Source organism: Physella acuta, unplaced genomic scaffold, assembly GCF_028476545.2.
Source record: "Physella acuta isolate Inbredline_101_S28 unplaced genomic scaffold, ASM2847654v3 ptg001183l, whole genome shotgun sequence".
In the NCBI taxonomy this organism is placed as follows: Eukaryota; Metazoa; Mollusca; class Gastropoda; family Physidae; genus Physella; species Physella acuta.
The window spans coordinates 37,501-52,081 of NW_026732700.1; the positions used below are offsets into that span (position 1 = coordinate 37,501).

Sequence of the window (14,581 nt, forward strand, 5' to 3'; positions counted from 1 at the left end):
ATGGGACTACGTGGTCTAGCGATATAGAGCTAGAATGTTAACCAGAGTTCGAATCAGGGTTTAAGCCAATGGAAAGTCTGTGAGTCCACTCAGCCCTGATGGGTACCTAACTCACATTAGGGAAAGTAAAGGCGGCTGGGCATAGTGCTAGCAACATTATCCTTTCATATGCCGAGGTCAAGAAACATATGAACTCTACTTCATCTGCCCAACGGATCGCTAGGTCAAAAGAGGAATCTTTACTCTAAACAAAATACCAAAAATAATTATAAGTGCAACAAAGATCTTGTTTTAACCTAAATAAACTGCTCTCTCCACAGCCACCAATCAGCGAACAGCCTCAACAACCAATCAAAAGCTGGTTATCATGACCTACATGCGCAGTGGTTCGAGTTTTACCGGAGACCTGTTTCAGCAGAACCCAGAAGTGTTCTACGTGTACGAGCCCCTGTGGTTCACAGAGAGGATCCAAAGTTCCAACGTTACTGACAAGAAATTCTACTTCCTCAACAGCATCAATAAGTAGGTACACAAAGTCTAACTATTAACAAAAACTCTTCTTCCTCAACACCCTCAATAAGTAAGTAGGCCTACACAATTTAACTATTGACAAAAACGCTACTTCCTCAACATCCTCAATAAGTAAGTAGGCCTACACAATTTAACTATCTACAAAAACTCTACGTCCTTACACCCAGTGTTTCTTCCAGACTTTTTCCCCCCGGGGGGGGGGGGGGGGGGTGGGGCACTAGAAATTTTCGGGGGTGGGGGGGGGGCGGTAGACTTTCTTCGGGGGGGAGGGGCGGACACTGTTAAAAGTATATATTTTCTATATAAATTATATAAATTTCATTTCGTTCGGGGGGGGGGGGGGCGGTAAAAAAAAATTTCGGGGGGGGGGGGGGGGGGGGGGCTTACCCCCCCCCCCCCCCCGAAGAGATGCCTGGAAGAAACTCTGCTTACACCCTGAATAAGTTGGTGCACAATTTATTTGCTGTCAAAAACTCTACTTCCTCTATTTTAAGTTTGTATACCATGTCTAGATATTCTGTAGAATTCTTCGTTTTCATACATTGCCGTTGACATACATAATAGAAGAATGTATGTTGATGTGTGTTGCCTCACGTGATTCATTTTCTACCTCAGTGCGCTAAACACAGGAGAGTTCTACAGCCAGAGAAGGCTGCAAGTAATGCAGGACGTCTTAAACTGTAGATTGGAAAACTTAGATATTGGCACTCTGAAGGTAAGCTGACTTGAATATTGACACTCTGAAGGTAAGCTGACTTAAATATTGACACTCTGAAGGTAAGCTGACTTAAACATTGGCACTCTGAAGGTAAGCTGACTTAATATTGGCACTCTGAAGGTAAGCTGACTTAAATATTGGCACTCTGAAAGTAAGCTGACTTAAACATTGGCACTCTAATCTGACCGTTATATTGGCACTCTGAAGGTAAGCCTGACTTGAATATTGGCACCCTGACTTGAATATTGGTACCATCAGAGTAAGTTGACTTAACGACTCTCACCCTAAGATAGACTATTTAGTACTTCGACCTCAAGGTAGGTTGACTTAGATGCTGTCACCCTTAACCTTGAAGGTAAAATAAATACTTTCACTCACAAGGTATTTTGACTTAGCGACTCAAGGTAAGTTAAATTATAGACTATATATATTGATCACTTTAAGGGCTTATATTTTTCATCAACCTTTGACGTAGAACTCCAAATCTTCAACGTATAATACAACAAACCTATGCCACTCGAACATTGAGCTAAGTGTTAACTACCATTTCTTAAAGTGAACAGAGCTACCTTGTGATATCTAGTCCTCGAATTACAAAGGCGCATTCATGTCGTTGTTTGCGTAATGAAACACCCCCATTACAAATCATTGCTAATGTTTTCTTTATTATCCACAGCAATACCATATGTTTAGTAGTGTATCAACATTTGGATATGCCCTGTGTGCCTACAATGCTTCAAGTAAGTGGAAGATAAGTTTAAACATATATGTGTGTATGTGTGTTATATAATTACGAGAAATGTGGGATCTTGTCTAGATAAGAACGCTAAAAAGTTAACCCCCGCCACCCTAGAAGATAATAAAAGAGAGGATATAAAACTTATACTTTTAGTGTTTAACACTAACCCAACCCAACCCTAACGGGGGATAAAGAGTTTTTATGGCGTACGTCTAAATATTCAAATATCTAGACATCAGAAATAGGTCAAGGTCGCGTGTGTGCATTAAATTGTTGTTGACAAAAAGTGGCGGGATTTAACTTTTCGCTTGTGCACTTTTTGATTTAGTGGCGGGGCTTATCTGGACAAGCTCAAACGTGATACAGTAAATAAAATGTTGCCTTGGGCGTGCCCAGCGGCAGTTATATTACACTATATATATATATATATATATATATACATATATATATATATATATATATATATATATATATATATATATATATATATATATATATATATATATATATATATATATATATATATATATATATATATATATATATATATATATATATGTAACGAGCGAACAGTTACCCTGCTCGCAACGCCACATGTTACGAGATTATTTGCCTGTAGTGCCAAATGTAACGAGTTTAACCACTCATTCTACACAACATCGACTACAGTAGAAATACTCGAAGATGCAGGTTCGCTATTGATCCTTTTATTACATGAATCAAGAAATGCTTCAAAATAACACAATGAATCAACAGGAATGCTTCACAATAATAGTCTGAATCAACTGACCCCTAACAGTCCTCACTAGGCTTCATATAACTGAATCCACATGTCTATCGTCCTTCTTAACACAATACGGCTAACCCGTTCTATCTCCAACTTGATATATCACACAGACTGACTGATCTAAAGCGAGCGATGAAGAGAGTGCGAGCGATCGAAAGAGAGCGAGCGATCGAAAGAGAGCGAGCGATCGAAAAAAGGGCGAGTTCAGCCGTCCCCTCCTATTTATCCCTTGTATTCGTACTCGTATTCGTACTTGTATTCCTCCGTAATCGATATTTGTACTCGATGTCTCCGACTACTAGTTGCGCAGTTCTAACGTACAGCCCGATTAATAAAACATCTGCATCCTATCAATCAAAGTTGACAGGCCGTCTGAATCCCCTCGTACCGTTTCCCAAAATAGCACGCGTTGGCTTTGAGATTGTTATCAGTCCGATTTAATAAGCCACCTGCTATCAGTTGCATCAGACTGTAATACTGCGTCGCGGCTTATCGTTCGTTATCAGTTGCATCAGATTGTAACTAGTAGCTAGGCCTACCCTAGTTACATCCACCCCTGCCTTTTTTTGTGTGTTTTCAACCACAAACAACAGTTGGCAGGTGCACTCCTCCAAAGTCAATCGCACAATCGTAAAAAATTTTTTATTGTTCCACTCACTGTCCACGTCGTCCCATTCGTATACGATTGACAGTTATACCTATTTCACATATCCACTGTGTCTACATCATCTTCCTGAGACACAAAACAGTTCTAGAATTCACATCCACCCTTTTCGTTTGGTGCCTTCACCAGTTCACTTTTATAGCTTTTTGAACAGTCTGTTCTCATACCAGCGCGACCATGAAAGAATTGATGGTTGCTGACAAAAAATTTCGTCTTCCTTCTGTTCCTCAAACTTCTCCGCGGACCACTTATCTGATGGTCTACTGTCTCTCTGCTTCTGGAAGGAACGGGATCCTCTTTGTTGCCGTTATCCTCCACTTGTGTATCGCGGTTGTTCTGTTGATGGTGATATGGTTCCGGGATGGGTATGTGAATTTCCGTTGTAACTTCCGGTCCCCTAATTGTCTTAGGTTTCTCTGTGTGTAACTGCTCTTCTTGCCTATTCCAATATTTCTTTAATTGAGCAATATTCGCCCACCGATCCGGTTTGGCGTGATCGATGGGTCTTATCTTAAAGGGGCCACCTGCTACTTTAGGCATCTCCACGACTTGCCATATCTCCTGTCCCCAGAGATCGTGGATTTTGTTTCTGCCTAACGGGTGGCTACGCAGTAATACCCTGTCGTTCAGTTTGAGTGGCGGGTCCTTTGTCTGTACCGGCGGTTCCCTTCGCCGTGCTTCATGTTCTAGTCTTTCCTGTACTACCCTGTACATTTCTCTAATTCTTCTCATATGTTCATTCACATATTCCAGTGCGGTGTATGAGCCAGTCATACTCTCCCTTTTTCCTAGGAACAAATCAAGAGGGAGTCGAGCCTCCCGTCCGAACAGCAACATGTGTGGCGCAAAGCCGGTTGTGGCATGGGGGGTGCAGTTGTATAGATATACCAACTCTGGGAGAAAATCCGGCCAACGTTTTTTCTGTTCAGGTTCTAGGGTACGCAGCAAATCATGCATGCTGCGATTGAACCGTTCACACTGTCCGTTTCCTTTCGGATTAAATGTGGTTGTTCTAGATTTGTTGATCCCGTAGTGGCTGCACAGTTGGTTAATTACTTCTGACTCGAAAGCCCTTCCTTGGTCAGAGTGTAATTGTCTTGGTATGCCATATTTGATGAACCAATGTTCTATTAAGACCTTTGCCACTGTTTTGGCAGTCTGATCTCGTGTGGGCACCGCCACAGTCCATTTGGTGAATACATCAGTCATTACCAACACATGTTCCGTCCCATCCGATGATTGCTCCAACGACGTAAAGTCCATAGCCACAATCTCTAGTGGTTTTGTCGCTAGTAGGTGTCCTGATGGCTGTCTCATTTTGACAACTGGCATTTTCGCATGCTGACACCTCACACAAGCCTCACAATGGCGTTTGACCTCCATTTCCATATTGGGCCAGTAACACCTCCGTCGTAATATTTTGTGCGTCCTGTCCTGACCCTGGTGTCCTGCCCTGTCATGTGCCAACCTTAGCACTTCTTCTCGTAACTGTCCAGGCACCACCACCTGGTGTATTGTCCCATCAATTTGGTCATGAATTCTCCGCATGAGAACACCATCCTCTATACTGAGACGGTCCCACTGACTCAGTATTTTCTTTGTTTCTCGACCAAATTGTTCTCTTTCCCTTCTTCCTGGGAATTTTTGTTCCTGGACGTATTTCAATAGCGGTTGTAAGCCACTATCCGTTCTCTGGGCATCTCTTATCTTTTTGTGATTAAGGCAATTAAAATCACTACTGTCCATATGTCCGGGCTCTGTGGATATGTGCTCCACCCCGGTCTGCCCGTTTTGCATCACTTGTACCCCATGAGGGATATCTGTTGACGCTCTGACCTCACATATTCCTGTCAGCGTTTCTTCCTCATCGCCCGGTCTCTCGTAAGGATTCCTTGATAAGGCGTCCGCATTGCCATTGGACCGCCCCGGGCGATATTTGATCTCTAGGTCAAAGAGTGCCAATTCTGCTGCCCATCGCTGTTCGATGGATCCCAGCCTTGCTGTAATTTGAAGTTCTTTTTCAATATCTGATAATTTTTCTTCAAGTCTTGTTTGAGACTCTTTCATTTCTTCTAGTTTGCCAACACTGTTCTGTTGTCTACTATTTTTATTTTCTTCTTCAGATAACAGACACTCTAAAGATGAACATTTCTCCTGTGCTTTTAATTTGCATGAACTTTCCCTATCCAGTTTCCTGGTTAACATTGAGATCTCATTCTTAAGTCTACCCATTTCTTCCTTATCATCATTTTTCTTAGCCAACAAATTGTTCACTTGAAACTTTTCAACATTCAAGTTCATTTCACAGTTCATTTTTTCCATATCGGATAATTTCTCTTCGAGTCTTGTTTGAGACTCTTTCATTGTTTGTCCCCTTTTGTTTCTTACGCCATAACCTCGCCGCTCTGTAGCCTTGACCTGCCCTACAGAGAGCGATCGTCTCACCGGACAGTGTTGTGCCATATGTCCGGGTTGTGAGCGGGACAGGCAAATTGGTCGACCATCAGCCGTCCACCGGAGCGATGGACCGGCGGGTCGCGGTTGTCCAACCCGTCTCTGTTTTGTCCCGTTTTTGTCCTGATTCTCTGCTGTTGGCCTGCTTTCTAACCTCTCCAATCGTTGGTCAACCTTATGCAGGTGGGCCAACAGTTGAGCCATCATGGTTTCCATCGTGCCGGTCCCTGTGGGTGGGGATTGTTTCCGTTCCGGCACAGAGACTTTGTCTACCGAACAGTTCGATTGGTCCTCATTCTCGGACCTGCGGATCGCTGAGTTCCTGACCTGAAGGAAGGTCAACTGCGGGTCTTTGTGGACCTCCTCTTTCAACTCTCTTCTTAAGATCGGGGTTGCTAGCCCCTCGATGAAATGGTCCCTCAGTAGGCGCACATCAATGTCAGGTGTTTTGCCCTTTACCGAATCAAAGGCCCTGTTCATCCGGTGTGAGTACTCCATCACACTCTCTGCCATTCTCTGCCTTAAGCCTACGAACCCTGATAGCAGTTGCGATCCCGACCGTCTCTCCCCAAAGGTCTCCATAATCAGATCCAGCACCTTATCTGGATCTGATTGGATGGTTTTATCGTGGCATTTGACCTCTGCCCTAACCGTCTCTCCTATACTTCCCATCAGCAGTCTTAATCTTTCCTCTGGTGACATGTATCTTGAGGCCCAGGCAGCCCTGACCTCTTCACTGAACCTGTTGGTTAAGGTTGGATCACCGTCCCCGTAAAATTTGTTGATGTGGGACTCACTGGGCAGGACCACAATATGGATCGGCTTTTTGTCCACATTTTGTCCTGGTCCATCTGGAGGCAAAGGGTCATCTTTACCGTTGCCTATCTTATCTGACTCAGATTGTTGGGCCAGCAGGAGTTTTTGTTCCTTTCCGATATCTAAAATATCACTCCCGCGTCTGCCACTCACACCAAGGAAAAATGTTGCAGCTATGCAGCAGATAGTGTTGCCCAAAAGGGAGATCATGACACATTTCCAGTGTCCAAGAGTTACATCCATATCTTGGTTGCCATCTTTGCCCAGTATTTGTCCAACAACCCAGTTGGAGATACCAATGACAATTATCTGGATGCTGGTGGTCAGCCCCATGGCTGTCCCCAGGGTAGTTGGTGCTACAACTAGGGGTATACTGAGCCACATGCTTGCAGCAGCAAAAGAGCATGTGACACCAAGCCAGAATGATAATGAAAGGTGTCTCATCTCTGTTCTTTTCAATTTCCTCGATTCTGATTTCAGTTTTCCCTTTTATTTATTTCCTTCAAATAAAAAAAGACGTTTCTTACCGTGTGTGTATGAAAAATTTTCCTCGTTCCTCAATTTTCACAGTTCCTGAATGTCCGAATTCACACACACACACAAAACACAGTTATGAACTAGGTTGACTATGGGTGCCTAAAGCGGCAAGTCTAGTTGAATTCATCCTGTCCGACGACGCCAATTGTAACGAGCGAACAGTTACCCTGCTCGCAACGCCACATGTTACGAGATTATTTGCCTGTAGTGCCAAATGTAACGAGTTTAACCACTCATTCTACACAACATCGACTACAGTAGAAATACTCGAAGATGCAGGTTCGCTATTGATCCTTTTATTACATGAATCAAGAAATGCTTCAAAATAACACAATGAATCAACAGGAATGCTTCACAATAATAGTCTGAATCAACTGACCCCTAACAGTCCTCACTAGGCTTCATATAACTGAATCCACATGTCTATCGTCCTTCTTAACACAATACGGCTAACCCGTTCTATCTCCAACTTGATATATCACACAGACTGACTGATCTAAAGCGAGCGATGAAGAGAGTGCGAGCGATCGAAAGAGAGCGAGCGATCGAAAGAGAGCGAGCGATCGAAAAAAAGGCGAGTTCAGCCGTCCCCTCCTATTTATCCCTTGTATTCGTACTCGTATTCGTACTTGTATTCCTCCGTAATCGATATTTGTACTCGATGTCTCCGACTACTAGTTGCGCAGTTCTAACGTACAGCCCGATTAATAAAACATCTGCATCCTATCAATCAAAGTTGACAGGCCGTCTGAATCCCCTCGTACCGTTTCCCAAAATAGCACGCGTTGGCTTTGAGATTGTTATCAGTCCGATTTAATAAGCCACCTGCTATCAGTTGCATCAGACTGTAATACTGCGTCGCGGCTTATCGTTCGTTATCAGTTGCATCAGATTGTAACTAGTAGCTAGGCCTACCCTAGTTACATATATATATATATATATATATATATATATATATATATATATATATATATATATATATATATATATATAGCGTGTATACATTGTGATATCCTCTACCTTATCTAATTATGAACAACTTTTTTCACCAGAACCGACCAAGAGTATGATCTATGATCTAACCAAACAAGGTGAGTAGTTCTGGTGTGTTGGTTGTGTGGAGTGAAAATGTATTCGTTGCTTACATGCCCAAGACCCTTGGAGTAAAATTTCAGGGGGGGGGAGGGGGACGGACGGACGACGACACACTGGTAAAAGTAAATATTTTCTATATAAATTCCATTTCGTTCGGTTGACTGGAAGAAACTGATTTTTACCGTACGTTTTTTCCTTTCTGTGTTAAACGTATGTTTTCCCCATCATATTTTACCGAATGCTTTTTCGTTTCTATTTTCACCGTATATATTCCCCTGGTGTATTATACCTGTTGTTTTTCTCCCACAGAGTTCGAGAAACTTCGAGAGTGTCTCGGCGGGATACGCACCGAGTGTCACCAGACAAACTACCTGGTGGTCAAGGTCATCCGCCTGACCATGCTGGAACTGGGTCAACTGATGGACCTTGACCCCGACTTCAAGGTGCTGTACCTGGTTCGAGACCCCCGTGGGACTGTCAAGTCACAATACCAGGTCGGCATGTTCAACTGGACCACGCTAATGAACTATTCCAAGGGGTTCTGCCAAAAGGTAGCAGACGATATCCGGGTTTATCACGAGCTCTATACAAAATACCCCGGTCGGATGTTAAACGTTCGCTACGAGGATATTGTAGAGCAGCCCCTTCAAAAAACAAAAGAACTCTACAGTTTTTTACAATTAAAATTCACTCCTTATATTCAAGAATATATTTGGAATATCACATACGCCGGGAATCAGGATGATTGTAATATTTGTACGACGCGTAAAAATGCGAAAGAGACCGCTTACGCTTGGAGAAAAAGATTGAGCTATGCTGCAGTAAATGCGATTCAATCTCAGTGCTCTGACGTCATGCAGCATTTCGGTTATCGGCCCCTAAAACCCCAAGAGTTATTGGACTTTGATATTTCTTCATCATTTGTGGACTTAGGCGGGCAGAGAATATTTAAATGAAACATGAAAGGATTTTTATTTTAAACTGGATATAGCCTGTAATGATTAGGGGCCCATTACTTCTCTGTGATAAGCAACCTGTATTTTCTTAAAAAGATCCCTCTTTAAGAAAGAATGGCTGAGCATTTATATTACATTTTAAATGTCGAATGTTATAAAACCATGTTCATTCTATCGTTATTTAAAGGGTGGAGGTGTTGAGTGTTATGTACCAATTTTAAAGGGCAGGGTTAGTCTAGAATTGAGTGACGTAGGGGATGATTACAGGAATCGGTATTTAAAGCCTGATATCCTTATACGAATCCCTAGATAAACAATAATTCTAAAATGCTGAGTAAAGTTACACCAATCGTTTAATTCCAACCCCTTTGTAGAGTAATTTAATTCGATAACTATTAATACAAATAGGACCCAGGTGTGGGAAAGATGCGCTGTGGTGGGACTTTAAATTTTAATCTAGCCACTTATCAGCCTGAAACAGCAGCTCTTTAATATCTGGAGAGTAGTTCACGTATGTTGAACAGCATGGTAAATAGTTGATGTAAAGCATACCTAGCTTATGATTTTGTTAAAGTAAGCTACTTTGTTGATAATAATATTTGCTGTGTGCAATGTTCAGTTTTATGTAATGGTTACACAGGCAGGTGGCAGGATTTTATTGTTGAAGTGGAGGTACTATTCCCTCCCAACATATAGATATAATATATATAATTATGTGTGTATATATTCATGAATGCATATATATATATATATATTTCTATATCTATATATGTATATGTGTATATATAAATATAGAGGGATCGATATACCCATATATGCTTATATATATATATATATATATATGCCTTTATATTTAAGAATAATTTTAAGTGTGCAATAGTGATTTTATTACAATCAAAATTTTGTAACTAAAGTGAAATCATTTATAGCAAAACCAACACGCCTTTGCCAATAACTCAAATTGTATTTTAAAGTGAGACAGCTGCCATGTGCATATGCCACTGATTGTGTAAATCAAGTTTTTTTTTACAGATATTATTTGTTTTTTTTTTTGTTCTAATATTATAATCAGACCCAAATGAGTTTCTTGTTGCTTTGTAATTACGAGCCAGGTGGCGGTTTAACTTAGCACAGATGTTGACCTTTATAAAAACCACAGCATAAACAGTTATTGGGGGTGAAACACAGTCCTATAATGGCTACACTGAGACAGGACTGCCATAGTGGAAGACAGGAGGGGTCACAATAAAGCCAAATAAGACTCAAATGTCCACTAATCATAATTACTAATTAATCTGTGTAAGCTTATTATAATTTTTAAAAAAATATTACTTTTCAAAGTACTGATTTAGCTGTGGAGATTATTACAATTTTACAAAAAACATTGGTTGATAAATCTTTTTATCCAATTTTAAATGTCTCACTTTTACCCCCAACCCTGCACATTTGAGTGTGACGTCACTTATGGACAACATTTTATGGCAGTTTGTAGCCTGCGGGATACCAAACAGCAGTTATGTCAATCATTTAAATCTGCCCATACTCCCACCTCTACATACGTGGTCAATATTGAAATTTAATCAACAAGCAGCAATAACCAGTTCATTGTGTTTAAAGAAAATCAATTTTAATCCAATGTTTATAACATGTTGAATGAATGAACCTTGACCCTCAGTTTTGTTTTTGTAATGGACAGTGATACATGGAATTGGGAATCAAATACAAATCTTAATTTTTAAGAATGGCATATTATGTGAAATGTGAATTGACAAGCAAAATGAAAGTTGAATTAAGTATTAATGAATGCATAAATAAAACCAGAATTTGAGTATTAATGAAACAGACTTAATATTAATAAAAATCTGTATTGAAACCATAACCCTAAACATTTATCACTGGAGAATGTTTTCATTTGTTAGAGTTAGTGTCTTATGTTCAGTGTTCATTTTATTTGTTTTATCTATACAAAACTGTGATTTAAGATTACACTTTATATGTTATTTTTTTTAATATCTAAATAATAATAATATTCATTGTCTCAATTTTAAGGGTAAATTTGAATGATATTCACATTTTATGCATTTATATTAATTTAAATAAATAATATTTTAAGCTCAAATATATTGTTTGTTCTTTTCATTTCAACTCTATGATAATTATTTAGACATCTTAATCTTATATTTATAATACTTAATCTGAAAGTAAAATCTAAACTATTTTTATTTAAAATAAGAACCAAAATTAGGAAAAAGGTAAAGAGGTAGACAATAATTATGTATGTGGTTTGGCATATCTCATACTGTTTTCACAGTTGAAAAGATGAACTGGAAGTAACTTCTAAGGCTCCTGCAAATACCAATCCTGACACTGGTTTGTCAAATGTGTAGTAAATTGGGAGAAGGATTACTTCCCCACTGGTGTCATTTTACTAAGATGGGACATAAGCATCAGCTTGTTTATGTAGCACAATAAATATTATATTTGTAGTTAAGTCTTGAATGAAAATCTTTTTCAGATTTTTTAACCTATATAAAACATCTTTAATCTAACTCTTCAACTATAAAATCTTCATCAGATTTCTCAACGGACTGTTTCGTTTTTGTTTTCTTTTTCTTCGTAGGTCTATGAATCCACTTGTTTATTTCTTCAATAACCGAAACCTTATTCCCTTTCTGAAGCCGCTGCAGTGTGCAGATCCTGGAGTATTTTTCACTGAGTAGCGAGATGAAAAAATTGACCACTATAAAGTTTAACACCGTGAATAAAATGGTGATGTAGAGAGGGCCTGATACAGGGTAGGATTGCACCAGCAGCTTCATAAGGTTTTGGTTGAGCAGCATCCCTGTGACGGTAACCACCGAGTTGATCAGTGTGTTGAACTGTTCAAACTCTTTAAACAAAAACATGCCTAAAACGGCTGTACTGAGCAGAGCTAGCATAGGGACAAACACGATGGTTAAGGTTGGTGGGACTAACTCAAGGAATTGTGCCAGGGACTGCAAGTTGCTGGGGAAAAAAAATGTTGGAATTAAAAATTAAAGCAACAAATCTAACTGTGCTATGAAAATTGATCAGTTAAATCAGTCCTTTAATATTTTAGTTTCCTCTGATATTGATTTGTGAATAAAAATTTAAAATACAATTGTGACATTTTTTTCAATAAAATGTCCAATGGAATTTATTAGTCAGACTATAACTATTAAAAGGTCACAGCTATGTGTATTTTTAAAAATTATAACTTAAAAAAAAAATTGTATTAAATATTGATTACTGTAGTAAAAATATTTGATCAATACAATTAATATCAAGCCAAAATATTTTCTAAAATTAAATCATTTTTAAACATAATTTACAGCAGCTGTTTAAAGTATTTAAAAAAGTTGGAACTAAAAAAAAAGGAAAGGAGAACTTACGTAGCTTGAGAGAGAATTTTTAAATAACTTGTCACACTGAGTACACCACAGAAAAAAGTGATTTGATAGGCGATGGTTGAAACTTTGTTGAAGTTTATATAAACTTCTGCGTCTTTGTTGAAGAAGTAAATATTCTGGACATGTATGACCTGTAGGATAAATATTTCAACAAGAATTGTCAATAATAGTCTGATAAAGCAAGCATTCATACAGAAAATATGACAAACAACAGAAAGTTTTGATTAGAAAGTTTTAAAAAATTCTCTCGAGTGCATGTTTAAGTACAACATAGGTAATATAAAAACACAAACTTGCACTAGAGAGCAAACAAACTTGACCAGAAATTCTGGAACCTCCTCTGATGTTCTGGAATAAAAGAACTTGAACCAGAGGTTACTGACCTCAGACTTCCTGATGCTGTACTGAAGAATAAACAAAGTGATGACAACAACTGATGTGACCCTCTCAATTAAGTTCAGCCAGGCCATAGGACTCTGCAGATACTTGAGCACTCCTTTGTGATAAGCCTGTATAAGATAAGTAAATGTATAACCACCTTGCTACATGTAGGGCGTGGGGGGGATTAGAGCAATTAACGCACATTTAAACAAAAGGCCAATTGTTTCTGCTTCTTTTGATATTCAGTCTGCTTGCAATAATTAGCTAACAAAACAACCTTTATATTTATTTTTGACTAATTATTTTTTTTAAATTCTTCAGAAATTCTGAATTTGTTTGTTTTGGGTATAATAATGTTTTTTTTTTCTTTATCAAAATAATGATAAAGCTTCATAGAGGTTGTTAATTGTGAAATAAATTTGAGAATATAATTTTCAAATGAAATAATCCAGATCATAAAATCTCAACCTACAGACTAACAGGAATTATTGTGAATAAGATTGGTTGCTCTTATAAAAATAAATACTAAGCATCAAATTTGTAATAATAGTTTACTTATAGATTTCCTTTGGAGAAGGATTTAGAAAACGATTAGAAAACAAATACCTCATTGATCTCACGGTAGAGAAATATGATTGTAAAGATAGCCAAAATGAATCCACAAAATTGTAAAAAGAAGGTGCCCACTGGTTCAAAAAATAGAGGGAAGGAATAGACTTGCTGGGTGTCCTGGAATACTCCGACTGTAGATAGATCAAATACTTTAAACTGCTGAAACAGTTTGGCTACTTAATTATAGGCTACAACAGTTGAGAGATAAAGAAGTTTAAATTTTAGAAACAATTATGGTCTCAATTATAGGCTACTAAATTTTTGGGGAGACCACGCCTCTCTACATGTATTTTTAAAAACTTTTGAAGAAATATGTTGCTTAAAATCAATACTCGAGTGGACTAGCAAATAAATAAAACATTATTTTACCTTTTAATTTAACTTTGAAATGTTGAATTTTAAAAAAAAACACTTTAATAATGTCCATCAGAATTTTTTAATAAACAGTTTAGAACAACTTATAAAACATAAGTAAAAGGCTACATTAGAGAAAGTAAAATAGACCTTTAATTTCTGACTTACTAGCATTAAATTCATAGAAATGCACCACAGAGGTTAAAAGTTTGGTGTCCGCATTAAAAATGGCGAAGTCTACAGAAACAATTCTAGTCTTCTCATCCACCCAGTTCCTGCTTTTTAAGTAGTCTATCACACCTGGGGTCTCATCCCTCAAAGAAAACTGGGCGTCATAGCTGAAATTTTTTTTTAGTAGAAAATGTTTGAGGGATTGTTGTATGTTTCAGGTTAGGCTTCAATTTAAAGTGCCTAAAATATATAGATTAAAAAATAAATAAGAGAACAGAAAATATACATATTTATAAGTACAGTGAGCCATTAATGACCAAAAATATGTAAATTTA

At 38.5% G+C, this 14,581-nt stretch overlaps 2 protein-coding genes across 3 annotated transcripts in view; one reads left to right on the forward strand and one right to left on the reverse strand.

Moving 5' to 3' along the window:
* LOC131956902 (carbohydrate sulfotransferase 3-like) overlaps positions 1-9,547 on the forward strand; it is a 26,356-nt gene extending 16,809 nt beyond the window's left edge. For both annotated transcript variants that reach the window (XM_059321529.1, XM_059321530.1), the window contains exons 5-9: positions 321-522; positions 1,147-1,246; positions 1,926-1,989; positions 8,299-8,337; positions 8,651-9,547. In XM_059321529.1, the coding sequence (XP_059177512.1) occupies positions 321-522; positions 1,147-1,246; positions 1,926-1,989; positions 8,299-8,337; positions 8,651-9,297 (1,052 nt within the window). In that variant the 3' untranslated portion in view covers positions 9,298-9,547. The remainder of the gene's footprint in view (positions 1-320; positions 523-1,146; positions 1,247-1,925; positions 1,990-8,298; positions 8,338-8,650) is intronic.
* Positions 9,548-11,645: 2,098 nt separating this feature from the next.
* LOC131956903 (uncharacterized) overlaps positions 11,646-14,581 on the reverse strand; it is a 44,828-nt gene continuing 41,892 nt past the window's right edge. The window contains exons 45-49 of the mRNA XM_059321532.1: positions 14,244-14,413; positions 13,716-13,852; positions 13,112-13,237; positions 12,711-12,859; positions 11,646-12,303 (exon numbers count right to left, since the gene is read on the reverse strand). Coding sequence (XP_059177515.1) covers positions 11,838-12,303; positions 12,711-12,859; positions 13,112-13,237; positions 13,716-13,852; positions 14,244-14,413 — 1,048 coding nt within the window. The 3' untranslated portion in view covers positions 11,646-11,837. The remainder of the gene's footprint in view (positions 12,304-12,710; positions 12,860-13,111; positions 13,238-13,715; positions 13,853-14,243; positions 14,414-14,581) is intronic.